Below are 27,463 nucleotides of genomic sequence, written 5' to 3' on the forward strand. Positions count from 1 at the left end.
TCCTCTTGGAGGTGGCTCACCTCCACCTGCCAGCTAGTCACTACCTGCTCCTGCTGGACATAGGTGGCGGTTTTGGCCCTTTCCAGACTTTTATCCTTGTCGTTCAGCTCTTTCTGGAGTTGGCTGACGTTGACCCGGCTGTTTTTCAGGTGACCATTCTCAATCATCAAAGATTTGTTCTGATCTTTGAGAGACTTAATCTTTTTGATGGCTGAGTACAGGGCCTCTCTGAGTTCCTTCACTACTGGCCATTTCAAGTTGTGAGTTGCAAATTTCCAGAACCCAATGAAAAACAGACTCAATAGGTGTCAGACAGATAAAAACCTTGAAGTCAACACTGTTCAAATATACACTGAAACGTGTTTTTTTTTAATCAGCACTTTCTTGACCAGCTGCATCATTAACAACAAAAACAACATGAAAACAAGACTCATTCCTCAGTGAGTCCCCCAGTTTAGGGCTACCAGGCTACCAGGCTTTTTCCAAAGTGAGGCCCTCTGCTTCCTCTAAGATAGATGACACGCACACTGCCGCCTGATTGGTTTAAATGTTGCCTCACGCTCTGCTGCTGCATCTCTGTCTAGTTACAGCCATGATGGATGGTTCCCGGGTTACTGTAGCATGTGTTAGGGCCGGACTCTGCAAGACTTGATGCATGGATACAGTCTGTACAGGTGTGTGTGTGTGTGTGTGTGTGTGTTCTCTATGATAGGTAAGTCCCCTCGCGGCAATTTCTTTAAAATAATTAAAAGATCACATTTGAAGGAATATTGTGGTAAAGGACCTTAAAAGAAGCTTTTCTATTCTATTTTGTTTTTTCAAAACGACCAGAAACAGAGGTCCCCTGTTAGATAGTGGAGAAATTTAGTGCCCTGTTAGCAATATTGAAGTGTATCTGTGTATATGTGTGTGTGTGTGTGTGTGTGTATCATATTAGCAGTGTAGATGAGAGCTCTCTATTGGCAAGCTGACACATCTCTGATGTGGTATATTTATCCTCCGCATCACATTCTTGCTAAACACAGCAATCTGTGCTCATTAATGGTCCTAATTATTTACTGTATATAACTACTATATACTATATAATATAGTATATATATATATATATATATATATATATGTATAATTAAATATTACTATATAATATTCTGCCTGAGTTCCCCTATTAATGAGGGTTTAGATCAGAGCATTAAATAATAGCTGTTACCTCTTTAATCCAGATTTTTTAAATGTCTTTTGAGCAAAATTTATAGGGAAAAAACCCCAAAACAGACCAAAAACCCGTGATCTGGGTCATGTTCAGTTCAAATCAGATCCTTTTCCTTCCCCTTCAAATCCGACCAAACTACCCAGAGCCATGGGCTTTGCACCCACAGGGATTTGTAAAACTATTTTTATCATGTTTCCTTTTTTGCTTTTCAAAAGAAATTTGTGTAAATATTTATTAATTCATCCCAGACACAACATATCCCAAGCCACTGCACAGACGTCCTTTGAGGACAATAAGTCCTCATGGATCTGCCAGTGGGTATAAACCATAGCCAGACATATTAGAGCATGAGTCAGTGTATTACCTTAAAGCAGCAGATGCATTAATAAACAACACGGATGAGTGTGTGGATCAGTTGCCTTACTGCAGCACTGTGTTTTTAAGTAGTGGTAGCATAGGCAAATCTGACGTGATTTGTTTATTTGGGGATTAGATGTGCCCGGAGTACTCTCTGAAATCTGGATTAAAGACGGATGTGCGTCACCCAGGAAGATTCTGTCTGATACATTATTCTTGGAAGTTATGGCTGTTTTCAGTAAAGCTGCATCTCAGCCTTTGCTGTTGAAAACAGAGTAGAGGAGCTTGACAGCATTGTGGTCTAAAATCCTCAAATTCTGTAGACTTGTGGTCAGATATGTTAAATCTTCAAAGCTGTAAATAAGGACTAGTTGAAATGTCTGGAAGAAAGACTTTATTTATGAAATTTGCTCTGAAAGCATTACATTCTGAACATTTTCTGAAGATGAAGGTAGAAGTGATGTTGGTTTGGAAGCTGACGGATCTGCAAGCATATGTCTTTCCTGTTTTGTTTTTTGCATGGAGAAACCATCTGACAGTTGTGAGAGTTTCATTCCAAAATGTTATGCACCATTTAAAAAACAATCAACACAAATCACATGTAGTTTTGGCAAATATATGCTGCCATGAAGCTAAGTCCATTATCAGTGACTGAAAAGACTGAAGCAGACTGAGACCTTGGGTTTAAAAGAGTTTGACATTTTCCAAAATCCATTTTTTTACCTTCTTGTGGTGATTGAGATGATAAGATCAATACCACTGACATATTATATCTTTGCATTGAGTGTGGAGCTAGAGCCAAGAGATGGTTAGCCTAGCTTGACATAAAGACTGGAAACTGGGGGATACAGCTAGCTTAGCCTGGTTCCAGACCCCTGAACCACCGGGTCATATACAGTAGGACTGGTGACGAGTGCACATGTGATCCATACAGCTGCACAGGTTGTTGTAAGTTCAATGACATCAGCAGGTTGGATATGTCACTCCCTTTTGATTAGTTTGGGTAAAACTAATTAAAGAAAAAGTTCAAACAAATTTTGAAAATTGAGTCATTACCTACTTGTCCACATGCTGCTGGAAAGTCGGGTGAAAATAAAATATGAAATGGCTCCATACAGTTTGTCCGGTGTAATCCAATTCCCTAGAAGCTCTGAGATCCCAAATTGATTTGAAAAGACGTTATTTAGACCCTCAACACACGTCAGGCTCATGCACCCACTTCTTGTGTGCTAACACTTTGAGCTTAGCAGATACAGTGAAGACTTCGGTGTAGAAAAGGGTGTAATAATTAATCAATTTGTGATCTCAGTGCTTCCAGAGACTTAAATTACGCCAGACAAGCTGTATGGAGACATTTATTGTCTTGTTTTTTTTTCAGTTTTTTTTTTTTACCTTTTAAAATAAGTCTCCATCTACTTCAAGAGAATGCTGCAACGCTGTTTCACTGTGAAGCTCCAGAAATGTTTTGTGGACTATGAAATTACACTCGACTTCCCATCGGCATCGAGGTGAATAGATGATGACTGTATTTTCATTTTTGGGTGAACAGCAAGTAATGAGTAAACAAACAAGATAAAACATAGTAACTAATAAGCTTCACATGTGTTGTTGCCATATTTTTGCACTTTGTACAGAGCTAAACTAGCTGTTTTCCTCCTGCTTCCAGTTGTAACACTCAGTTACTCACTAATCACCTTCTAATGTGCACAGACATGAAATTGATATTTCTCACCTAACTCTAAGCAAGAAGGTGAATAAGCTCATTTCCCAAAATGACAAACTATTGTTTTAAAAAGTAGATAGTTTTGAAGGTAGAGTCTGCTTTTGAAGTAGGCTACTGACTTATAAACTAGAATTGTGTAATGAAACTGCAGCACTTGTGATGGGTAATCACAGCCCGGTCAGTCTAGATATAGTTTCTACTTTACTATTTGCTCACATGATTAAATGCTAAAGTGGATGTTATACTGCTAAAACCCCAATATAAATATGCAGTCACTCATGGTACTCATACAAACAAATGAAAAAGACAAAAACACAGCCATTAAATCATGTTGGTGTATAAAAAATGTTCACTTAAGGCGGTTCAAGTTGGTTACATCACTGGTAAAGCTTTCCACGTTTTTAAGTCCTTTCTAGGAAATATACAACTAAAGATACAGTATCACACATCTGCAGCATGCATCAAGCAGTTCTGTACAAGCCCTGTTCGTGCATCTTTGCCAACTTAAGGTATAATGGCACATGGATCTATTGCTGCACTAAAAATAAATCATTAATACTGTAAATATTAAATAAAAGAAATCCAGTGAATGAACAAGCCTGTAAATACATAAATAGACAAAGACTTTGCTCAACATCTGTGGTGTGCAGTGTTAAACCCCTTAATGTAAGAAGATCCTGTTTAGTCCTGGCTTGATGGGTTGCTTCAGTCTGGTTAATGCCAATAGTAGTCCATGAGTAATACAGGGCACCAGTATTTACTGTCACTTTAATTGAAATGTTGTCACTGGAGTCAGAGTGCTGTTAAAGGAAGAAAGCCTGGTATTTAGCTCACTTACTGCCTCATTAGCCATCTGCTCTGTATCATTCAGTTGTGACTCAGTTAGCTCCAAAGGTTATAGAGGCAGCAGCAGCCAAATTATACACTCTTATTATTTTTGACAGTCTGATCATGAAGATAGAGAGCTTCAGAGAGGAGAGGGTTATTTAGGGCAGTCGCGGCGAGGGCTGGTTGCACAATAGCTGACTGTGGCTCAGATCTAACAGTCCAACTTCAGACAGACATAAGTTCTCAGACACACGAGAACGCTGTGGTTGGAAACAGATGCAGAGAGTGTTGAGGTAAAAAGAGATGATATTTTTTTAAGTCTGTGAAATATTCTACAGATATAGACATCGTGAAAGGTGTAATGTTGCTGATATGATGTCAACATGTCAACAGATCATTTTCACTGTCACACAGCGTGCGTTACACAGAAAACACAGGCGACATGCCGCTGATAAGACGAACGGCTGCGGCTGTATACTGTATAAGAACTGCTTTCAAGAATCTTCTTAGATATTGGGTATGATTATATGGTGATATAACATAAGTGTAGTCTTTTCCTGGTTTTAAAGGCTGTATTACACTAAAGAGAAGTCATTTTCTGAACAGACTCGTTCTAACACTTTGCTTTGTGACACATAGTCACCTAGTCATTATAGCCACATTACTGATGATTATCCAAGAACTCATTGTGTTAATATGTTGTGAATGTACCAATAGTCAGTCCTACAATATTGTTGCAATATCAATATCGAGGTGTTTGGTAAAATTTCAATTTGGTAAAATTTCAATTTCAAAGATTTCAAAATATCAAGATATACATTGTGTGTATCCTGATATGGCCTAAAAATATTGCAATGTATTCTAAGGCTGCATCGCCCAGCTTTAAACTGCTATAACCTGTTAATATGGGCCCCTAAATGAAAAGCAAGAGATTTGGTGAACCACACGGTGCTTAGGTAGCCCTGAGCAATGTGGAAGCTCTAACAGTCATTATTTTCCATAATAACCATGCTCAGATCCAAATGACAGAGACTCAAAATAAGAAATAATCTGGTGAACAAAGTGGTGCGTTTAGAAGCTGAAGATCTGGATATTTTTTTTCAGGAGCTAGCGCAGAAAAGAAGAGGGTTGAGAGGAGAGTAAAACATTTGACCAGAAACTGAATGCTAATGTTGCTTTGTGTGTCCTGGATGTGAAACAACTAAATGCTAACTTGTTAGCCAAAACTTACTTTAAAAGGTAACCAGATGTCCAACGTTTGTGTTTTCAAGCTTGTAGTGAAGGTTGTTCGAGTACTGCTGATTAACACCCGCAGCTCATTGACAGCTTTTTCCCACAGTTGAAGAAAGAGCTACTTAGTTACTTGCAGGTGGGATTAAGAATGGGAACATCATTTGCCTACAAAGTTACCTACTGGATACATACATGAATCCATGTTGTCAGTCAGCTTGATAGTATATTTCTACTTGTGGTGACAAAGTTACAGGAACACTAGGCTCTACTTTCTGATAAAGCCCCCCCCCCCCCCCAAAAAAAAACAGTGATGAGTGTAGCAGAGAAAATGTTTAAATGGAAAGACGAGGGGACATACAAAATGGCGCTTATGCTAAAGTTAACACAAAAATGATACCAAAATAAGAGGCAAACAAACAAGAGGTTGGCACAACAAAAGGGTTGGGGTGGCCATAGTTGTAGGCAGAGTTGCAGTCATCAATGATACCATTTCCATAGCCTTAGGGCATTGTGGCTATATTTTTAGGCTTAAAATAAGTTAGTTATTAATTAGTTTTATTTTTGCACAAATGGCATTAGAATAGTCTAAAAGCAAAACTTGTGCAACCAGCCCGGTGTTGCAGTTTGATTGGGGTCAATATGAGCTTGTGGTATGATTATGTCAAGGAGGAGAATCTGTATAGGTGGTCCAGTCCAGCGTTGGCGTGTGAGTCAAAGTTGGAGATATTCACACCCAGAAGCCTCTGATTGTCATCCTGCCAAACTCATCGCTCCACCTGAACATGCTACATGGAAACAACTTCATTGGTCAGAGGTTTTGCAGTTTATCTTTCACTGCTTCAGTTCAAGCTAAAACGCACACGCTCAGCAGTACACACACCAGTAGATCAGGTTAAACAGGATGTAGGCGCCAGGGAAGATCATGCGAGAGTAGGTGTCAATAGCGTGAGTGTTCTGGATTATCCGGAAGCCACGAATGCCCTTTTTCTTGGTCCCTGTGGGCTCGTTGTCCAGGGAGAGATGCACCACCATTCGCTCCTGTTTTTCCGATGCATCCTCAGCCGCCATGGAGGCCCTGGTGTACCCTGCCAGGCTGTTGGCATCTGCCTCGCTGTAAGTACCGTCCAGCATCATGGTCCTGGTGTGGGACATGCCACAGGTGCAGGGGAGTGTCTGGGACTGAAAGAAAAGGACGGAAAGGAATCAAGATTGAATACAAAGCACCATTTGGAGACTTGTGCCATTCCTGAAAAAGTTTCTGTACCTGTTCCCTGGCTTTTTCTCTCAGCTTGCGGTCTTTCCCATCCCTCACTGTCGTCAGGTAGTTGACTGCTGCATATTCAAGCACAGACAGGAAGACAAAGACGAAACTGACCCAGAGGTAAATGTCCACAGCTTTGATGTAGGAGACCCTGGGCATGGAGGCGTTGACTCCAGTGATGATGGTGGACATGGTGAGCACTGTGGTTATACCTGAAGCACAGAGAACATACAATCTTGTTTTAACATAGCCAGCACAGCTTTAGCAAGAAAGATTGTTGGAACATATTTAGAGGATTGATATCTATTTCATCTCCATCTGTCCAGTGTAGAGATTGCTCTGGAACTTGTACGACAAAGACCAGAAAGTGGAGTCACTTTGCTTGTTGTAAAGTGAAAAGTTCTGGTTTAGTGAGCGTTTCCCAGAAGGGCAATGTCTCTTAAGAGTATCTGTGAACATTTCCATTCAGGAGAGCACAGTGATAGCAGACAGAGACTATTGTCTCTATCTCTGTTAAACCAATAGTTATGCCCCATAGGCTTCTCACTGTATCTTTAGCTGCATTTTTCTACTCTTCTCAGGCTACTGTTGGTCTATAAATTTCTACCAGAATAAATAAAGTTGATGATATTAGTAGTGCAGCAAAACTCCATATTAGCAGTAAGTCCTCATGAAGCAGCCAGTGGGTATGAACCATAGCCAGACATAACAGCATGAGTCAGTGTATTACCTTCAGGTAATTCCTTATTTTAAGTTGTTCCTGTGAGTTCTGTGAGGCAAAGGTTTCATTTGAGTGGCCATGCCTGCCTCTCTCACTAAATATATGGGGCAGCACGTCACTATAGTAACAGACAACTGCAGCTCATTCCTAGCTCTTCTTGGCTGTAGCTAGCTATCATTAACTAGCTAATTAGCTTATGGCTCAGTTAATCGTGGAACCAGTGGTCCACAGGATTGTCTATACATTGTTAACAAGTGTTGTGCATCAACTGCAACTGTGACTTATTCCTTACAAAACCAGAAATGATTGTGGAAACACAAACCAAGACTGTTCTGGTGAGCTTTATTTTGTTTATGTCGAGTTTGAGCCAAGTATGTTTCATGATGAGATAACAAGGAAATTAAGTTTGTCTTAGTTCGATTAAACAGAGAAACATGAATTCAGAAGGTTCTCAATTGTATTTTTCTGTTAAGTAAGAAAATAGATGTAGGTGATTGTTCTTTCTTGACCTTTTGTGAGTTTATTTAGTTCCTTTATTACACTAAATCTAATAGAGATTTGTGAAACATAGCAAATTGGCTGCTGGCATACACTTTCAGCTGAAACTATCAGTCTGTAGAGGTCTTTGACATAACTGTTGTTTCTTCACACTCTGCTGATAGCGTGTGTTAATTTTTTTCATGTTTTACACTAAAATTACATATTGACCCTTTAAATAAATAGTTTGTAAGTTAAGGAAATACTGACTTTTTTTCTTTTATTGGCTTTCTTTCGTTATGAAGATCAAATCAAATCTCATGTTTGTGTTAAACTACAGATATGGAGTTAGGATGTGGTCTCATCTCATCTCTATGAATCTCAAACTTCGAACTTTAAAACCTTTTTAGGAAGACTGTTGTACAGACTGTGATCCAGACACAATTAACTCTTGTAAACTCTGCATATGTTAAAGAAAAAATAAAACCTCAATTGTCAAGTTACATCATTGAGAAAACAATCAAAGGAGTTTCCCAGACAAACAACAGGGAATTCTGTCTGGCTGATTATTGGTCGTCTGAACATGCTGCTGCACTCACCCACTCACTGAACACAGTCCAGGGAGACACATGACAGCACTCTGTTCAAGAGAGAGGAGCTACGGTCTGGCCAAAAAGTCATAAGATTTGTCACTAGGCTGTTAAAAAAGGTTGCTAAATCTGCCTTGAATGTCAACAAAAATAGCAAGAAGGGTGTCTGTGGATGCTTTTTATGTACTATTAGTCAGAGCCAGGCAAGCCGTTGCCTCCTGCTTTATGCTAAGCTAGGCTAACCATTTCCTGACTGCACCTTGTGAACCTTTCAGGTTTCTGTGGATACAGTTTAAATTTGAACAGGAAGGGTGGTCATCGTGTTGCATATCTTCTTACCTAATGAGACTCTGGCAGGAACGGCCCTGCGGTCAATCCAGAAGGACACCCAGGACAGCATGACCATGAGAGTGGCAGGGAAGTAGGTCTGCAGCAGGAAGAAGAAGATGTGACGCCGCAGAGTGAAGTTGATGTACAGACGGTTGTACCAGCCTGGAGACAGGGAAGACATAAAATACAGCATTGTGTTTGTGATTATCTTGTGTGTCACAGGTAAAACAAAGGTGTACTGTGCCAAAATGCCATGATAAACACAGAGCCATGGTGAAATTAACAACTAATCTTCACAGGGATGATAGAAATCTTGAGGGGCATATAAACCACACAAACTAATGAACAAACAAAACACCAGCTGATTAGAAAAGAGATAATTGCTTTGGAGGCAAATTCTATGACAGCAGAGCACAGTGAGGTAGGGAATGGCAATATGAGGGAAATATATGAAATATATTATAGTAGCTCAGTGATGGGTTTTTCACATCAGTGTTGTAGCTCCTGCATTACAAAAGGGAAAAGCTTTTCTCAGGATACAGTGCTAATCTGCACTGGTAGAGTAAATTCAGATTGGGAAAAGGCAAACAATTATTTTATTGTCACTCAGGCAGCAGAGGCACCATGCACACTGGTGGAAGGAGAAACAGACTAAATGGGCAGAGGTGTCAGTTGGCATGGATTTCAAACCCTTGATGTTTTTAAAACTACTTGAGCTCATTCAACCTGGTGGTCCTCACACAGACAAAGAAAAGTGACAACATTTCACCCATACTCAGGTGGAGTCCCAGGTAATAGAGTACAATGTCTGTTCTGCTTTATATTAAGGTCCTTGTAATAGGTGTTAGTTCATAGTTAGATAATAATATAATGATGAATAATATAATACATAATATAGGCTTTATTAATCACAATAGGGCATTCTTCTCACTTTAGCTCATAGTTAACTGCTAATAAATGCACAATAAAGAATGTATTCATCTTGATAAAGCAACAAAACAGCTCAGTAAAGGAACAACGACATAAAAGGTAAGTTAGGTTAGGTAGTTGCACTCAATAAATGTGTTTGTAATGCTATCTTAAACAATTATAAGAAAGGTTTTAACTAACGTTCTTAAGCATCTATAAACTGTTAACAGGTCTCTTATAAGTGCTCATACATTTTTCATAATCAAACAATGAACATGTTTATTATGCCATTATAAAACATATATAATGTTATTAATATAATAAGCATCTCATAGGGACCAAATTACCTATTAATTAACACTCAAGGGAACAAGATCAACGACCTTAATATAAAGCATTAGCAAAATGTCTCAAGACTGAGACTGGATGTGAGAAGTACATCCCTGCTTCCAGTGGTTCATTCATCTGAGTTTAAAGAACTCCGAGAAATTCAGAACCTAAGGACATCTGTGACCATTGTTTAACCACATGAAGCCTCTGCTAACTGTCCAAACTAAACAACAAAATGCCGCACAGAAGACTTGTTCCAGCTAAACATTTATAGTTATTGGTATCCACACTGTTATCTCGAAATGCTGTCTTTTTAATGCATCTCTCTCTTTTTCATTCGTTTTCATTTCTTCTCATGCATTATGTGAAGCACTTGGGATTGCTTTTGTATATAAAATATGTAATATAAATTAACTTTTCTTTCTTGTCTTACTTTGTTGTTTTTTGGCTTAATTTACTGATGTTCAACTTTGACAATGCGACCACTTCTGACTCTGCAATATAAGGCCTGGAGAATGACACAGCAGGCCTCAGGGCAAGAAGTGAATGAAGGGTCCCTTCAGATTCCCCAAGTGTTCTCCAACTTGCAGACATATTGATTAAACATGAAGTTATGTGATAGATAATGCTCCAATGTAGTGTCCATTATGATCAATTAATAGACAAAGTAGAGGCCAGAACGGTAACCTCTGCAGAGCCCATTAACTTCTCATTATGGACACCTTGCTGGGCATTACCCCACTTATACCATGGTCACTTGCCAAAGAAAAAAAAGTAGACCAATAATTTGTATTTTCATGTGGTTTGTAATCAAAACCTTTTCACAAGCCATACCTTTGTATCCCTGGCAACACCTGAGGGGTCTGACACATTCCTGGAACATTTATTACAATCACATAAGGTTAGTATGCAATGGAAATGTTGTTCAGTACTCCAGTAAAGAGGATGAACCCTATATACGATATGACAATGAGAGATAAACTAGTCCTCTCAGTTCATAGAACCATTGGCTCAGCTATTAGCCAGAAAGCTAACGATACACTAGCCAGAATCAAAGTCAATAACTTTGTGTACAGTTGACAAACAGTAAATACAATTTGGACAGCATGTTTAATAACAAGACTAATCATCCATGTCATTGACCCCAAGATTTTCACAAACAAATGCTGGTCAGCGTGGACCGTCGACTGGTGCCTGACGTAGCGAGTTGAATAGTGAATGAGATGTGAGAGGAATGCTTGTGTTCAGAGGGGCGGTGTAAGTTGCTTCTTGCAGTTTGTGTGTTACAGGCACCATCCTGTGGTGTTCAGAGGATGATGCTCTGAAGGACGTCACTCAGTTCTGTAAATAAGATATTTAGATTTATTTTTTAATTTAATTAAATTCATTTCTATCTTGAACAGAGAGCATCCTTGGAACTGCCTAAGTAGTTCCATTGTTTGCTCATTATATTCCAAATTAATTGACACCCTGCAGCCATTTAGAATTGAGTATTTACCCAGACCATGCTATATTAAAAAATATACACCACGTAAGCATAATGACAACTGAGATATTTATGGTACTGAAGAAGATTTTGACACAGGGCCCATCGACATTATAGGGCCTCAAGATTAGGCCGCAATGCGCGAGTCACATTAAGGTTCATTAAGTTTCAGTTTGATCATTTAATCTAAATACTCCATACTAGTTGCAACACAGTGAACCTGAGGCCTTTGGAGTTTGTTCTGCCAGTCTACCTGTGCTGCTGTAGAAAGCCAGTCTGGAGGTAGTGTGAAACTTCTGGATGAGGAACTGAGACAGAGAAATCCTGTCATCGGTGCTCAGGGACTCATCACCGCTTTTCCAATACAGCATCAGGTCTTCATCTGTGTAAGCATCTGAAGGAAAGAAAGCATGCATGTAAGTTGTACTAGCTTCAGAATCAGCTGCAGCAAATACAAATAAAGTCGCTTATAAAGGCTGGAAAAAAACCCAAACTGTATAAAGGGATCTTCTGTATACAGTGTTGTAAAAAGTCCCCAAAAGTCATACTTAGGTAAAAGTAAAGATATTAAATATTAAATGTACTAAAGTATCAAAAGCTATTTTCTGGCAGTAAGTGTACTGAAGTATCAGTAAAAGTAAAATTATACATATATTTACACGTGCATATATATGTGTACACATGCATATATTATATTATGGTTCAACAAATAATCAATATTCAGCATTTTTTTCTACATAATTGCTTATTAATTCATTGATGTGCTAATTTAGCTCTGATCTAGCATGCAATCTGCAAAGTAACTAGTAACTAAAGTAATCAGTAAAATGTAGTGCAGTAAAAGTACAATACATGCTTAAATGTAGTGAACCTCAAAATTGTACTTAAGTACAGTACTGGAGTAAATATACTAAGTTACATTCCATCACTGACTATATGTCTATGTTTACATGCCTATTCACACCACCACTCTTTGGCTCTTACTTTTTCTTTAAACACAAGTTTCATTCATTCAGTCATCCCAACCATTTAGAGTCATGACAGGTTTTTGAGTGGTGTTATGTTACTGAAGAAACTTGACACTTCCTGCAGACCTTTAAAATCTAAAGCCTAATGTGAATTACTGTACAGCAGGTGTCAGACATTGATGGTAGAAAAACTGCAAGATTGATTAATATGTAAAAAAAAAAAAAAACTGTGAGCGACAAGAGTTTCTGAAGTAGTAGTAAAAGAAAATATAATGATGTGAAAATACTGACGTAAAACATGATGCAATTAAGGTCTATCTGACATCGCCTTGTTGGTGTTTTTTGGCCAATCATATTGGAACACATTGTTATACTGTTCAGGTAATATTTTTAGACTGAGTTAACATATTATTTTCCGTTTTGCTTTCGTTTTTCAGTTTTCAGATGTCACAGTTCGACAACCTAAAATACTGTTAGGTTTAGACAACAGAAATCATTTGTTATGCTAAGCAGCAAAAATACTTTGGTGAGATTTAGGCTACAAAAATATTGTTAGGTTTAGGCATCAGAAATTCTTGGTTAGGTTTAGGGAACAAAAATACAGTAAGGTTTTTGTAACAAATATACTTAGGTTTCAGAAAAATTGGTTTGGGTTGAAATACACCCCTTTGAACATTAACCATGTGTGGGCAACTTGCGTGCGTATTTGTCCGGCTTTATTCCCCGAGCTGCAAAGCTATGAGATTACAAAAATGCCATTGGTCAGTCGCACTTATGGTCCTGGAGCAACAAACTACCAAAGGGATATCATTATGTGCATGTAATTAAAAACCACTGTTATTCTACTACTTCTTGATAAGTAACAGTATATGATAATTAAACAGCAATAAATAATTCACTGTTTTTGGTCAGTGTGGTGCTGATTGAAGCAAAATGCTGCCAAATGCTTTGGGCCTTTAATAATTAGTAGCACATTACAATATTTCTAGTGTCCTCTTAGCAATAGAGTGGAGGGTGAGGGCATATGAATACTTACAGCTCTCCAGTTCCAGCGTGCATGTCTGAGAATCCAAAGGGAAACGACTGAAATCCATGTTGCATGCAGCTGTAACTGTAACCCTGGTGAATTAAAGCAGAGAGTTAGCAGCTCTTTACTGCTGCATCAAGGCACCAAGTGTAATTTAGGTGGGCAAAATCCGCAAAGTGCAGATGTGGGGGGAGCTTCCTGTCCTCACCTCAGGCTATACAGGACATGACCATCAGGGAAGACCCGCAGCATGATGTTGTCAGTGGTGGTGTCATGGATGAAAGACCTCTTAGAGTGGACAAAGAACACATCGGGCACCCAGATTTTCTTCACCAGGCGCCCGTCAAAGGTCATGCTCTTGTTGGTGGCGCTCGGGAAGGCCAGCCTCTCGTCCTTCCAGTAGTGCCTCAGATACAGGGTCATGGTGAAGTCCTGAGGGAGCGGGGGGAGGGGTGACAGAAACAGCCTCTGGATTAGGTCTCACTACGAGGACTCTACTTGCTTGCTGCCTCTACTTTATTGAATTCCTCCGGGATTACACTGCTGAGGCTGATGTCTGATGGATTATATGGAATGTTTATGACTAAACATACATGGTCAAGGGAAGTGTTGGACATATGTTAACTTAGTGCAGTCCAAAGCTTCCATTGGTCCTAGATTACTCTTGTCCTCGCGCCTCCTTGCTCCTGTTGCTATGCAGGCAGGATGGAGCTGCGTCTGCACTACTCCCTCCTGCCACAGGAGATCATCCTCTATCCCATTCTCCTTATGGCATTACATAAGACCAGATCAGTTTGGAATAATGGCTCCAGCAACACACGGTACTCTTGGCACCCACCATAAAAGTACCTTTGATGTTGTGTAAGATGAGTTCAGGGGCATTGCTGAATCTCTCCAATGAATATTAACTGTAATGTATTGAACATGTACTGATGAGAGATGCTTTCAAGTACTCTGATCTGAAGTCTTTATCTTTGAATGTATATAACTGCCAGTATATACAGTAAGGTGATTATAATGGCCCTGAAAGCTGGATCTCTTCAAGCGAGATTATGTCATTTTTGAAAGAATAAATGAAATGTTGGATTTGTCAGCAACAAAACGCCTCTTTGCTCAGGTCCCTGCTCATTGCACTCAGGGGTTTTTGCTGCTGCAGCCTCACTTGGTTCTGATGTTAGCTAATCTTAGCACACTTAGCACACACACTCACTTCTGAGTTGTCTATCTTGATGACTCTCCTCTACTTGTGCTACATTTTAGCATTACCAGTACCTCGTAATTGCTACAAAAATTAAGTTGAATTCAAAAGCAATTAAATATTAATCTCAAATTAACTACATATCAGATAAATATTGTCTAACTTAATATAAATCGTCAGGTCACTGACTTTATGACTGTTGATGAAGGTTCTCAGTCATCTAGGTCATGGTCATTCTAAGTGCTGAATCGTAGGCAACTGGGCGTGTTTCACTTCGTTGAAGACATTTCACCTCTCATCCAAGAGTTCTGAAGAACAAGTCCAGTTGCCTACGATATAGCATGTAGGACTTTAGGACTCTTCTTTTCTTGGGGTACTGTTAGGCTACACTTAAGCATCTATTTTTATGCCATAATTGCCACAAAATAGTTGAATTTATTCGCAAAAAATGTAAAACACTTTAGTCTGCTATCAGTATGATGGCTAATGTTAACAAACCTGAGTCACTGCTATGACTTCATAACTCTTCTCTAGTCCGACTTGTCTTACTGTTATATTACATTTTAGCCATCGTTATTATCCCATAATTTCCACGATATAAAAAGTTTAATTTATTAGCAAAATGGCATAACACTTTAGTCTGCTGTCAGAATGATGGCTAATGTTGACAAACGTTACACATTGCTGTGTAAATGACAAATACTGAGTCAATGCTATGACTTCATTATTATCCCATTTGCTACAAAATAAACTTGAAGTCATTGGCATAAATTCATTAATAATGACATTACTGAGTCAGTGCTGTGACTTTGTGACTCTTCTCTCCTGGTGCTACTGTTATACTTTATTTTAGCATTCATTATTATTCTATAACTGCTACAAAATAAAGAGTTGAATTTATTATGAAAAATGACCATCAGTATGAGGGTTATTGTTAGCAAACCTTAGACAGCTATTGCTGTGTAAATGAAATTTCTGAGTCAGTGCTATGAATTTATGATATATTATATTATATTTTAGTTACACAGGCTTACTTTCAATTACTGTAAGGTGTTTTTCGTCTTTTCATCAACTCCTTGTTGAAACCAAGTGCGAATGTATCCTGCTAACAAGCCCTGTGTGTGTTTTCAAAGCCTGATATATTTTATTTCCACTCAGCCAAAGAGATTGTTGTCCACCTTTAACCTTTTACTTTGACTCAATCCCACACTTTTAGTGTAGCTGAAAATAGTCTCCATAAATGGTTGTAGCAGAAAATTCTGGACCCAGTGTTCCCCTTTTATTACTAGAGTACTGTAAACCAAAGCCATTGTGAGTTGTTTTTAGAGATTTATGTATTCAGTAGGAATCAGTGGGCTTAGGGAGTTCACAGGCAGGGTAGGGAAGTGAGAAAGTACTAAGATATGGACAAGCACATTGTTGTTGTTGTTGTTGTTGTTGTTCAGATATTGTGACAGTGAGAAAATGATAAAACAATGTTTCCTTTAAAACCTTGTGTTTACTAAACCTGCCAACTTCTGTATGAAACAGTAATAGATCATTTGCTGTGAAACTGTTCTGAAACCTGCAGCTCTGTGATATGACATAATGTCATTAAGAGCAGCCGTCGTCTGGAATCATTAATTTTTTTCCTCTTTCTGTTCCAAAACAATTAAATACACAACTCTGGGATCCAAATTAAATGTAATCCTTGGTCGTCCTTGCAAAAAGGCGCTTACACAACATCAGGACGCCAGTTTTTGAACCAATTTATGGTTCCAGAACAGAAGGTTGATTTAATTACATTACTCAACATGCATTCAGTCTGACTTTGAGCAAAATAAACAATTCCTACCACTGAGCTTTCATAATCTGATTCAGATTATCCAACTGAAAACAACAGCTAAATGACTAAAATGTATAGTCGTTTCAAAGTACAGAATCCTTCTCATGCCAGTCGCACAACACAGAAATCTGACAAAGGACAGCTGATCACTTTAGACTGTATTCAGGCTCTGATCTGCTGTGTCCAATCAAAAACGTTGAATTGGGAAGACAGTGTTCCCACAGTCTTGGTCACAGTGGTGCTCATGTGTCCATTTTCATTCTGTTAATGTTCCTGCCTAATTAGTTTCTTTGTCTGACGAGAGCTTCCTCCCCATGTGTTAAGGTAGTGTGAGTTCATTTGTTAAAGTCAGCAACTTCCACAGATGAAAACTGAATCTGTCACACATTCTCTGCCGTCATTTGCCACCAGTAACATTATCCACCGGGACAGTAGCATTAATAATGACATTATATTTCTACTTCTTCAATAATGTCATTACTTTCAGTTTGCTTTCAAACCTGACTGAATATTAAGTAAGAGAGACAGAATGATCCCAGTAATCCTCCATTTTCACACTCACACAGAATCTATTCTAATGAGTTTTTTTCAGTATCTGCAGCAGTTTTGTTTTTTTTTAAGTCAGACTACAGCTTCTACATTATTTTTAATAATTCAAGCCACTTACCATGTCTACTTCTGATATGCTGTCCAAGCTTTCCACCTGAACATCCACGCCAACTGGGACAGCTGGGCCTGCAGATAAATATCAAACAGATTAGAGTTGCATTTGTATATTTCACAGAGAAACAACTGTACTGTACATATTATTTCAGGTCTATATGTCACATCTGGAACCAAGACTTAAAGAAGAGGAAAGTCCAGAGTACAGTACTGTATGTCCTATTATATGCAAAGATGCATGACATGCTAATGTGGTAACTGGACATATATTTTATATAAACAGTTTCACAAATTAGAACCACATAGATCCAAAGAGATAGCATATCACTGGAGCAACTGACAACTGCTGCTCTTTGCTTGCTATCCTTGGCTTACGACCGTCAGGTAATAAGCTAGTATGAAGGTGATTTACAGCAGCTCTGACCAGGACAATGACTCCGGGGATGAGAAGACACGGCAGGCGGGGACAAGAGAGGTATGAAGCAGCAGAGGAGCGAGAGGTGAAAACTGCTGCAGAGCCAGAACATTTTTTACATCTTACTCAGTGATTTGAGGATTTATTTCAACCAAACCAGAGGAGATTTTTGAATGGCAAACCAATTTTATTAATCATTTTATTAATGAGTTATCAAGGCAGTTAAACTCATCTTAGTTTTGAAAGGGAGAAACCTGAATTCAGATGGTGTATAGTTGTATTTTGTGAACTGTAGTGAGCTGACAAATCTCTCAGCTGAAATGACAGCGGATATCAGATTATCACCTCTTCAGTACAACCTGGTAATAGGAGACCAGATGGACTGGAGCTAGCTGGTTAGCGTGCTAACTTCAGTACATAGATGCCTTTGACATAGTGTCAACACTGTTTCTTCACATTGATAATGTTAGTTCATTTTTTAAATGTTTTAGACTAAAATTCTTGCCATATGTTATGAATTGCTCATTTAAAAGGCTTTTATCATATCTTATACTGTTATCTTTCTCTGATGAAGAATATTAACCTGGAAAAAAAATACACAACGGTATCCTTCAATAAAAATGTGACAGCTCTATGTCACTTCTGACGCAGTCTCAGTTACGGTCTGTATTGCTGTCACACACAGTCCTAAAATAACAAGATGGGGCATCCTGCTAAGCTAAGAGGAATAATTCTTATTCATTTCGGGTGGAGTTTATACCAAACAGAAACCAATATTCTCTCCTTGTGAAAATGTTTTTTAGCTGACTGATTTAGGATTATATCTAAGGCCAGTTTTCCAGTTATATAGAGGAGTATCCTCATAGCAAAACAAATTCACATACCCTTCTCTCATTTGTGTATTAAAGTCACATTGACTGCTGTAGTATTGTTAATCTGAGCAGTAGTAAGGGTGCCAGCCTTACATAACCAGTGGCATGGCAAATCTGCTACCTGGAAGGGAGGATATTAACTCATGCCCAGTTCCAGCTGTCAGCAGTGTCCTCCCTACTCTTACTCACTCCATATGCCACGTATCACGTGCCAGACTCAGCAATGCCTGAGCCCTTGCTGACATGTTGCCTCCGTGGATGCAACACCAGACACCTGCTGAGAAAAAGCTTGGACCGGCGGTGCTTTTGGTGCTGGATTGGTCTGTAATTTTACTCTGTCTCAACTTTCTCTGCAGCTGGGTCACAGGAGGCCACAGCCAGAATAGAGCAACCATCCAGAGGAGGTAAATAGCTGCGTATCTTCCCTAAATTACAGGGTATGACAGCCTGTGTTCTGTGCTTCAACGTTCAGAATGTTGCCTCCAGATTGAGGTTGAAAAAGTGAGGTTTGTGTGTGATCAATGACAGTGACAATCAGGCACAGATGAAATGTCCTGTGTGTGGTTTTGCCAGAAGATTTCCTTTTGCTATTTTGAGCTGACAGCATCAGCGAATTATTCTACGTCACTGATTATCAGATGAGACCCATGAATGCAACATGGCGATGCTCCACTTCATAATTCCTATTGGCCCTTGTAGCCATCAGAAGCACTTCCGTGTGGGCTGTTTTTAAGTGGGGCATGAAGCAAGAGGGAGCCAGCCAGTGTTCTCTCCCTGACCTTACAGTCCCACAGACATGAACACCACAACGCTGTTTATCAAAATCACAGAGGAGCAGACATTATAAGTCAAAGTTAAAATGCAAAACGCAAAGCCTGTTGGGCACACACAGCCTGCAGAACAGGCACACTGAGAGCTCCAATAAAGCCCAAAGGTTTAATTTTGTACCTCATCCTACTCTTTAAAATGGAATTATCCTCAGAGTGAAAACAAAAGCACATAATCCATGTGCATTCACAACCTGACAGAAAAGCAAATATTTCATTAGCTATATGTGGGGATTTAACCAGCTACTGAATTTTTTATCAGGTAGATTATTTGAGTCACTGTTTATATGGACTTTCAATTCTCCCTGTGGATGAAATTTCATAATACCTCTAATTAAGAAAGTTAAACTTGTGGACTACATAAAGATCATTAATCTAATAACCACAGGATGTCAGTGTGGGGGGAGAGACTTTTATTTTGATGTGTACCAGCAGATGTTCAGCCATAATAAAGTCTAAACCCTGAAATGAGGCAGTAGGGGAATATTTCACTTGTGGAGGCAGTTTCCTGAGTTTTTGCAGGTACTTTTTAAGATGTGTGAGCTCTCCCTTCTGTGTTTACTGCTCTAAGCTAATCAAAAGGAACTTTGTGTTTCTGAGCAGGCATAAAAGAGAAGTTAGAAATACACCCCCCTCTGAGCAGGGCTGCATTAAACGATTAGGGATGAGGCAAACATGAGTTGCAGGCTCCCCCCTTCCACCCATTTCTTTACATTGCATGTGCACCCAGTCTTCTCAGTATGTACAGTGCACACGGCAGACTACACATGGCAGCATCATTATAACCACAAACAGTGCTCACAGCTTTTGTTAATTAATAAGTGGTCATTTGTATATAATATAATATAAATGTATACAAGAATGTGTTCACTGTACCTGCAACTGAATCAATAAAGCTCTTAAAATGATTTTCTCTTATGTAGTTGAAAAATATTGTTATTATCTGCCTTGTGAGGATTTAAGAGTTATATCTGAATCCTTTTTTATTCCATTGACACTTGGTTTTCCACTGCATTGGACATGCACATAAGTCCTTCAAAATAAGATATATATAGAAAAAGTTATTGGCATGATTTTTTACTTGTTTTGGAGTAAAAACGAGGCTAGGTTTGAGATTTTGGTGTGAAGTTTATCATATTTTTTGACACTGTGATTCACAGGCACCTTTATTGTCAGACGAATTTGGACTTATTCAAATCCATTTGCACACAGTGAACCTGGGGCCTTTCAGGACCCCTTCAAATCTGAGACACCGGAGCGTTTGCTTGCTTTGCCCAATTATTCTGCCTTGCATCCAAGATAAGAAAAAAAAGCACATAACCCTTAGTATTTAGTCATACAGATACTGTAGTTCTGATTTTACAGTATGTGTCCACACCAATACAATGCAGGAGAATGAATTTTGCTGCAGAAAAATGCACTGGGCAAAATGGGACAGCAACTGTTGTCATCTTTACAGAAACCTGTCTCCTCCACAACATCCTAGATCAAGCTGTTGCACTTGATAGCCATGGGCAGGTAGCCTAGCTACCTGCCCATGGTGGCCCGAACGTTTGAAAGCAGAGATAAATACATTTTACTATTGTTATATGCGCTAGTATTAGACTATTCGTGTGTACTGGGGAAGCTAAATTATCCAGCTCACTGTGTTTTACTTATCGTGTGTGTATATATATATATATATATATATATATATATATATATATATATATATATATATATATATATATATATATATATATATGTACACACACACACATATATATAGATATATATATATGTGTCGATTAGTCGACTAATCCTTGGTCGGGGGCAGCCCTAAAAATGTCACATTTCTCCCTCACCCTCTCTGTCATCATGATCAGCTATCCGTGGGTGTTTACTCCTTAGTTTAACCAACCAGATTATGCCACAATCTCCTTAAACCAATGATATCATTGCTGCCAAACATTAAATCTGTTCTCCTCTCTGCTGCTGTCAGCTGTCATTTCAGAGTGAATCACCTCACCCTCCTTTACTCCAGTCACCTCCAGCGCCCCAGGTGTGAGCTCAACAGAAGCCTGCGCCTCTTCATGTTCATCCAGATCTCAGTCATTCTCTTTAAACAATTACTACCACCAGTGTCTAGAGCCCATCAGGGGGTATCTTATACCACACACAGCTCCATGACCCCCTTAAAGAGCTCATACTATGCTCATTTTCAGTTTCATACTTTTATTTAGGTTTCTAGTAGAAAATGTTTACATGCTTTAGGGTTAGGGTTAGGGTTAGGGGTTAGGGTTAGGGTTATTCATTGCCACCGTGACCACGTGACACCACCCCCAGTTCCTCCATCCCGAATTTCCCCCATTCTCATCTGGTCACCCTAGCTGGGAGTATGAATTCAACAAGTGGCCAAGTCTTACATATTGCACCTTTAAAGAAAAAAAAAATTGAACATGCACATTATTGAGCATGAGAGCTGTTGGTAGGTCTATTTCTACTGGCGGTTCCTATTTTGTTCCATGCAGACTAGCTTTAAGAGAGCATTCCTTCAGACAGAGAGGGATTGACGCCACTGTTTCTAATATAAACTGAATGGCAGCTTAGATGAACGTGTCTGCCACTCATGAATGTGCAGTTGTTGCTGCCATTGTTTTTTTGTTTTTGCTTTTTCAGGTATAGCTTATTTGACTAAACAAGACACATCATTCTACTCTTTCAACTTGCTGTTGCAGCTTGCAACAAAAACACCAAGGAAAGCAACACAGGTATAATTTACTGATATCTGGGTTCCCTGAATTATAAGGTTCAGCTTACAAGGTACATTTATTTATCAATTCTACAACACAGGGATGTACAACCAAATGCAAGCTGTGGTCCCTTTCTACTACAAACAAAACAAAAAGACAGTTATTTATATATCTAAATAATATCTAAATAAATAATGAATGAATAAATAAACAGCAGCTGTTCACCAGAAGTGCTCAATCAGATCAATGAGGAGAAACTGAAGTGGAGCAACATCAGCTTCAAAGACAATACAAAACCTTTATGATACTAGTATGCAAAACTTGCTAATTACATATGTGTTCCTATTGTGTCATATTGCTAATTTTTTCTTTTATTTTAAACTACGACCTGCTCTATTTAGCAGCATAATGACATAATAGTAGGTGGAAAGTAGCGGCCTGTATAAATTATGGCACAGGCTGTTAGTAGGATCAGAGTGAGCTGCAAGCCTCCGCAGTAGCAATTCAAAATACACAACATGAATGTCGCCTACTGGCACTTGCTGTCTGAGATAAATGAGAGTTAGTGGAATTGGACCACAAGCCTCAAACAACAAACACGTCTCCTGCTGAGGTGACGTGAGGTGTCTGATTCTTGTGTTACTTTTGAGATTAAACCATTGAAAATGTTTATTCATGACAAGATAAAACTAAGTACAGAAGACTCATAAAATTGTGTGAACTGACTTATCAATGTCCGTTACTCAGCAACAGCTATACAGCTAACATTAACCCTCATAAGCTGCTGATCATATCAGACCAAGTAAGGTTTTAGAAACCAAATCTGTCTTTAATTGTATCTTTAATTGCTTATTAATTCAGCTTCACTTGTGAGAGAAAAATATTTCTTCACAGAGAGGTGGTGGTGTTCATGTCATTGATGCTCTGTGCTCAAATGCAGTCATGGTTGATGGACAGGGCTTACCTGATGTTGAACCTTTAATAATGATGCTGACCATATTATCATCACCATTTGTTTCTGTTGTTTAAATAAAAAAAAAAGCACTTCAGAATTATTTCCTGGTCGTATACACATTTATGTTTATAGCCTAAATAACTGCAAATATGCAAATATGTTTGTGTAGTATGAAGGAGTTACAAACTTTGTGTTGTATAATGACAAACAAATGTTGAACCTTGAGCTTGCACAATCTGGCTTCAGTGGCTGCTGGATACAGAAACCTGTCCATCATCCTCTTCGCACACAGCACAACTTGCCAACCATGAGAACTTGGGAGATTTTGGAGACCAAAGCAGCGGCCTGAGTGGCCTGGATAAAGTGCCAAAGGCGGAGCCCCATTCATTTCTATGAAATTGCTCAGTGGCGCTCGGAGCAAAAATTTTGACTTTGACTTTAAAAATTACCCAGATCTTCCTTATTGTGCGGCCCATAGAGCCCGCACACGAGAGACTTCAGGTTTAGCTCTTCTGGACTTTCAAAATGTATTCGAACAGAATGGCTCAAATTCTGAAAGTGAAACTCGTCACATCATTGGGGCTTAAAAAAAAAAAAAACGTATCCACCGTTTTATAGCCGCTTCTTTCACAATGTAAGCTTATGGGAAAAAGTCCATTTAGGCCAGTGTGCATCATGTGATATTGTAATTACATGGTTTGGAGACTTTGTCAAATTGGCTTCAAAGCCTGGCACTGTTCCTTTGGTCTTCGTCCTGCCCCTGAAAAAGAGTTTCAGAGGCTTTATTTCCTGAATACTTGTGAATCTTAAAAAAAATGATAATATAAAAAAATAGTTTGCACATCTAGTTCATGAGCCAGGTGTGTAGGAGAGGGATGTGTAGACCAGACGCTGCAAGCAAACTCTGGCACACTGTCCAATTTGCAAAAATACATTAATTTGTGATGTTTCGGTAGTAGACCTTCATCAGGCAATTACTAAGTTAAAAAGAGAAGTCATCTTAAATAGGTAGTGGCTGCAAGCCTGAAACAAATCATATTCCCCACACGCAATATTTAAAGATAAATAACAATCATAAATGTCCTTTATGTTTGAAGTAAACGTCTCATATAACAAAAATAAAACAAAATACATGTATTTTTGCAAGTTAGAAAGTATGTAGGAGTTCGTCTGCAAAAAATAAAAATGACAAAAAGACACTGCAACGACATTTTTATCTTCAATACTTTTAGTTTTACTTTAAATCTCTGGCAAGAATGCACAGTACGTCTCCCCACTGACATGAACTTGCGCAGTTCTCTGGCAAAAAGTAATATTAATCAGTTTAACATTACTCAGCATTGCTGACTCTGCTCTAACCTGGTTCACATCATACCTGACAAATCGCACCTTTCAGGTCACGTGGAATGGCTCCTTGTCCAAACCCTGATTTCTGGTAAGTGGTGTCCCTCAAGGCTCAGTACTAGGACCGCTTCTGTTTTCACTACACACTAGATCACTAGGCTCTGCAATCACATCACATGGATTCTCTTACCGCTGTTATGCAGACAACGCCCAACTGTTCCTCTCTTTTCCCCCATCCTCCAATACCTACGTGGCAACACGCATCTCGGAATGTCTGGCAGACATCTCCGCTTGGACAACTGCGCATCACCTCAACCTCAACCTCAGTAAAACTGAACTCCTCTTCATCCCGGGGAAAGACTGCCCTCTTGTGGACCTGTCAGTCTCTGTCGAGGACCTCACAGTATTGCATTCATCGACTGCGAGGAACCAGGGTGTAATCCTCGATGACAGACTATCCTGCACCCCAACATCACCGCGGTGGTCCGATCCTGCACATTTGCCCTCTAAAACATCTGCAGGATCCGGTCTTTCCTCACAAAGGACGCAACGCAACCCCTGCCCTACATACAGTTTGTTTGTGAGCCTCTTGTGCAACCCCCTCGATCAAAAGAAAAATCGATGCAACAGATAGTGGCAGAACACGTCCCAGATTTTTGAAAAGTGCACGTCCCTCTCCAGTGAGAAACAGGAATTATGTCTGAATTTGCTTGAGTATTTCTTTCTTTTCTTCATTTCTCCTCCTGTCTCTCACACACTGAGGAGGACGCGGCGCAACAATACAGCAGACACGATGTCCAGCCAGAAAAGGGTTGTAAGAATTAAAAGAGGGAAGCGATGTGAAAATTTGTCTTGAATTGGAAGAAATACAGGAGGATTGTGACCCCTGGAAGAAAGAAAATGGGATTCTCCTGGTTGGCAAGTGCCTGAAACATAAATTCATCTTGTAGATTTCTCACAAAAAGCTTTTACAGAAAGTATCTCAGATTACAGCTGCACTTTCTTTTGTTCATTTACTCAGTCATGCTTTCACACATTGAATTATTCTTGTATAATTTCTACAGATGTGTATAGAACAGAGGGAAAAAAATCACCCTATCCATTCTCCCTAATAATGTTGGTCTGCTCCTCTCTTCATGGATTAGCAGTTGTAAATCCACTGTTGGTTCACCCTGGCTAGATTAGACAGGCTAGAAAGAAAATCCAAGTGAAATGATGCATTAGGTGGAGGGTTCTTCAGAATCCCATGGGTGAAATGAGGAGAAAACACGCTGTGGCTTTAATGCAAATGTGACTAATGCATGACAGGTCTATCCAGCCCATCAGATGTTAAACCCGAGGCAGACAGGGAGGAGGAGCTCCATAAATACATGTGCCCAGGAAATCACAACTTGATGTGATGACAAATATTCCATCCACATCCAAACAAACAAACAAACAAACAAACAAACAAACAAATGTCTTGTTCCCTTCAGCTTCCTGTATATGTCTGATTTGTCAGGCTACAGTAGGGGAGCGCCCAATGGGAACAGTGCAGGTGCTCTAATTAGGCTAACAGAAGCCTTATCAACATCCACAGCTCCACCTGCAGGCTATTGATAATACAAACCTCACCCACTGTTGCTCTCTGAGGCACAACCAGAAGAATCTTAACCAAATAATTAACATTTTTCTATTGGACATCTTTGTTCTTTGGGATCACAACAAAGCAGTTTAATGTGTACATGAGGACAATAACCTGCTCCACAGTCAGGATTTGTCTGTTTGTGACTGAAGAATTTTCTCCATCCACACACTGACATCCCCATTGGCACGTAGCAGCGTTGTTCTCCATATCGTTCCCCCGGCCAACGGGAAGCTGCCGTGTAAGAGGCTTTCATTAGTAACACTGCCGTCGCTCCTTTTGAAGCCAGGAGGAACCACAGCAGCTGCTACTGCACACACACTTCTTCCTCAGCCAAATGAACGCACGGCAGACTCACAGGCAGCAGCGGGGCACTTACACAACGTCAGCTTTTGATGATGTTTGAATAAGAAGACGGAATTCTTCTGCTGCTGCTGCTGCTGCTGCTGCAGAAGCTGCCTGCAAACAAAAGCTGACAAATGCAAGACAAAAAGTGATCCTCAGTGGGATCCACACTCCCATCTGTGGCTGCAACTGTAGTCCCAAAGGAGCATGAAATTCACTGTGGGACGTTTCATTTGGCTCACCACCTCCTCCTGTGCTTTAACTGGGCCCGTTTATGCTAAATGCCAGAGAACGGAACTGTTTAGTTCAACAAATAAGCTTCTTATTTTTAATTGCCTCCCCAAATCCCAGCAGCGGTGCCATTGTCCTGACATTCAAGGTGCAAAGCAAGGACACACACAACACCGTTGTGTTGCTTTGGCCCAGCACATGACTGATCAGTGTCAGCGCTGGAGGATACAAACAATCAGAGGTGACAAAGAATGGCCTCGGAGGTTTTTCTACACCTCTGCTCACCTCTGTGTCACAATGTATTTACAGTGTAATAGAGCCTGCTGAGGATTTCTCTGCTTCTTTATTCTTTGGCTTGGGGCTGCAAGCGCCACATGTTGACCTTTTCTGTCCTCTTTAGGTTTGGCAGGCCCGTGGAAGAGAAGACAGGTGGGAAGAATAAACCTGCTTCTGCGTTCCCAGTCAGTCTGGTACCACATTCACTACACACTCAGGTTCAACACAGGGTGAACCTCATTTAATCCTATTAGCATGACATCACTCACAAAACAGACTTCTTCAGAGACACAACAGAGCTTACCTGCAAAGGCGGGCCTCATGGTGAAGTCATGCTCGTCTATGCGCAGGAGGTGGGTGGTTTTCACCTTCCGAGTTTTGGTTCCATCCGAAACCTTCTTCGACAGAGGACTGGAGACAGGCAAGCAGACAGAGAGGAGAGGTTTAGTGCCAATAGAGTTTAGTCTTAAATGAAAGGATGAGGCTGCTGTTATTCTGTTTTTAGTGCCGCCAACGATGTGCTAATCTGTTTCTTAATACTTTCTGACTTCTTCACTCGATTGCCAGAAAGGAACATTGACAGTGGATGATTTAAAACCATAAATGTATTATAGACCTGGAGAAAACTTTCCTTGAGCTGAGAAAAGTGATTTAAAAAATCTGTGGGAGAAACACTGCTGCATGAATATGTTAGTGCACAAATGCG

At 39.6% G+C, this 27,463-nt stretch overlaps 1 protein-coding gene across 10 annotated transcripts; it reads right to left on the bottom strand.

Annotated features, from left to right (window-relative positions):
* Window positions 1-1,944: 1,944 nt before the first annotated feature.
* On the bottom strand, window positions 1,945-27,095 carry LOC141017532 (gamma-aminobutyric acid receptor subunit rho-2-like). 10 transcript variants are annotated; one of them, XM_073492212.1, is made up of 10 exons: window positions 24,532-24,946; window positions 24,313-24,442; window positions 22,947-23,697; window positions 17,141-17,208; window positions 13,659-13,882; window positions 13,460-13,542; window positions 11,709-11,849; window positions 8,740-8,892; window positions 6,616-6,824; window positions 1,945-6,530 (listed from the first exon to the last, which is right to left on the bottom strand). In XM_073492212.1, the coding sequence occupies exons 3-10, from the start codon at window positions 22,978-22,980 to the stop codon at window positions 6,216-6,218; spliced, it is 1,227 nt and encodes a 408-aa protein (XP_073348313.1). In that variant the 5' UTR covers window positions 22,981-23,697; window positions 24,313-24,442; window positions 24,532-24,946; the 3' UTR covers window positions 1,945-6,215. The 10 variants fall into 10 exon arrangements, with proteins under 10 accessions (XP_073348313.1, XP_073348311.1, XP_073348310.1 ...); XM_073492210.1 differs by having other exon boundaries at window positions 22,947-23,000; window positions 23,158-23,697; window positions 24,313-24,946; XM_073492209.1 differs by having other exon boundaries at window positions 22,947-23,000; window positions 23,125-23,697; window positions 24,313-24,946.
* Window positions 27,096-27,463: the final 368 nt, after the last annotated feature.

Source organism: Pagrus major, chromosome 22, assembly GCF_040436345.1.
Source record: "Pagrus major chromosome 22, Pma_NU_1.0".
Classification (NCBI taxonomy): Eukaryota; Metazoa; Chordata; class Actinopteri; order Spariformes; family Sparidae; genus Pagrus; species Pagrus major.

Excerpts from the sequence above, each read along its gene's own strand:
- LOC141017532 (XM_073492207.1), bottom strand. The coding sequence starts at position 24,517 with ATGGGGGAAAAGAGAGGAACAGTTGGGCGTTGTCTGCATAACAGCG. Across the intron at positions 17,209-24,471 it reads GCGTTGTCTGCATAACAGCG|GCCCAGCTGTCCCAGTTGGC; the intron begins GTAAGAGAATCC and ends ATTTATCTGCAG. Across the intron at positions 13,543-13,658 it reads CATGTCCTGTATAGCCTGAG|GGTTACAGTTACAGCTGCAT; the intron begins GTGAGGACAGGA and ends TTAATTCACCAG.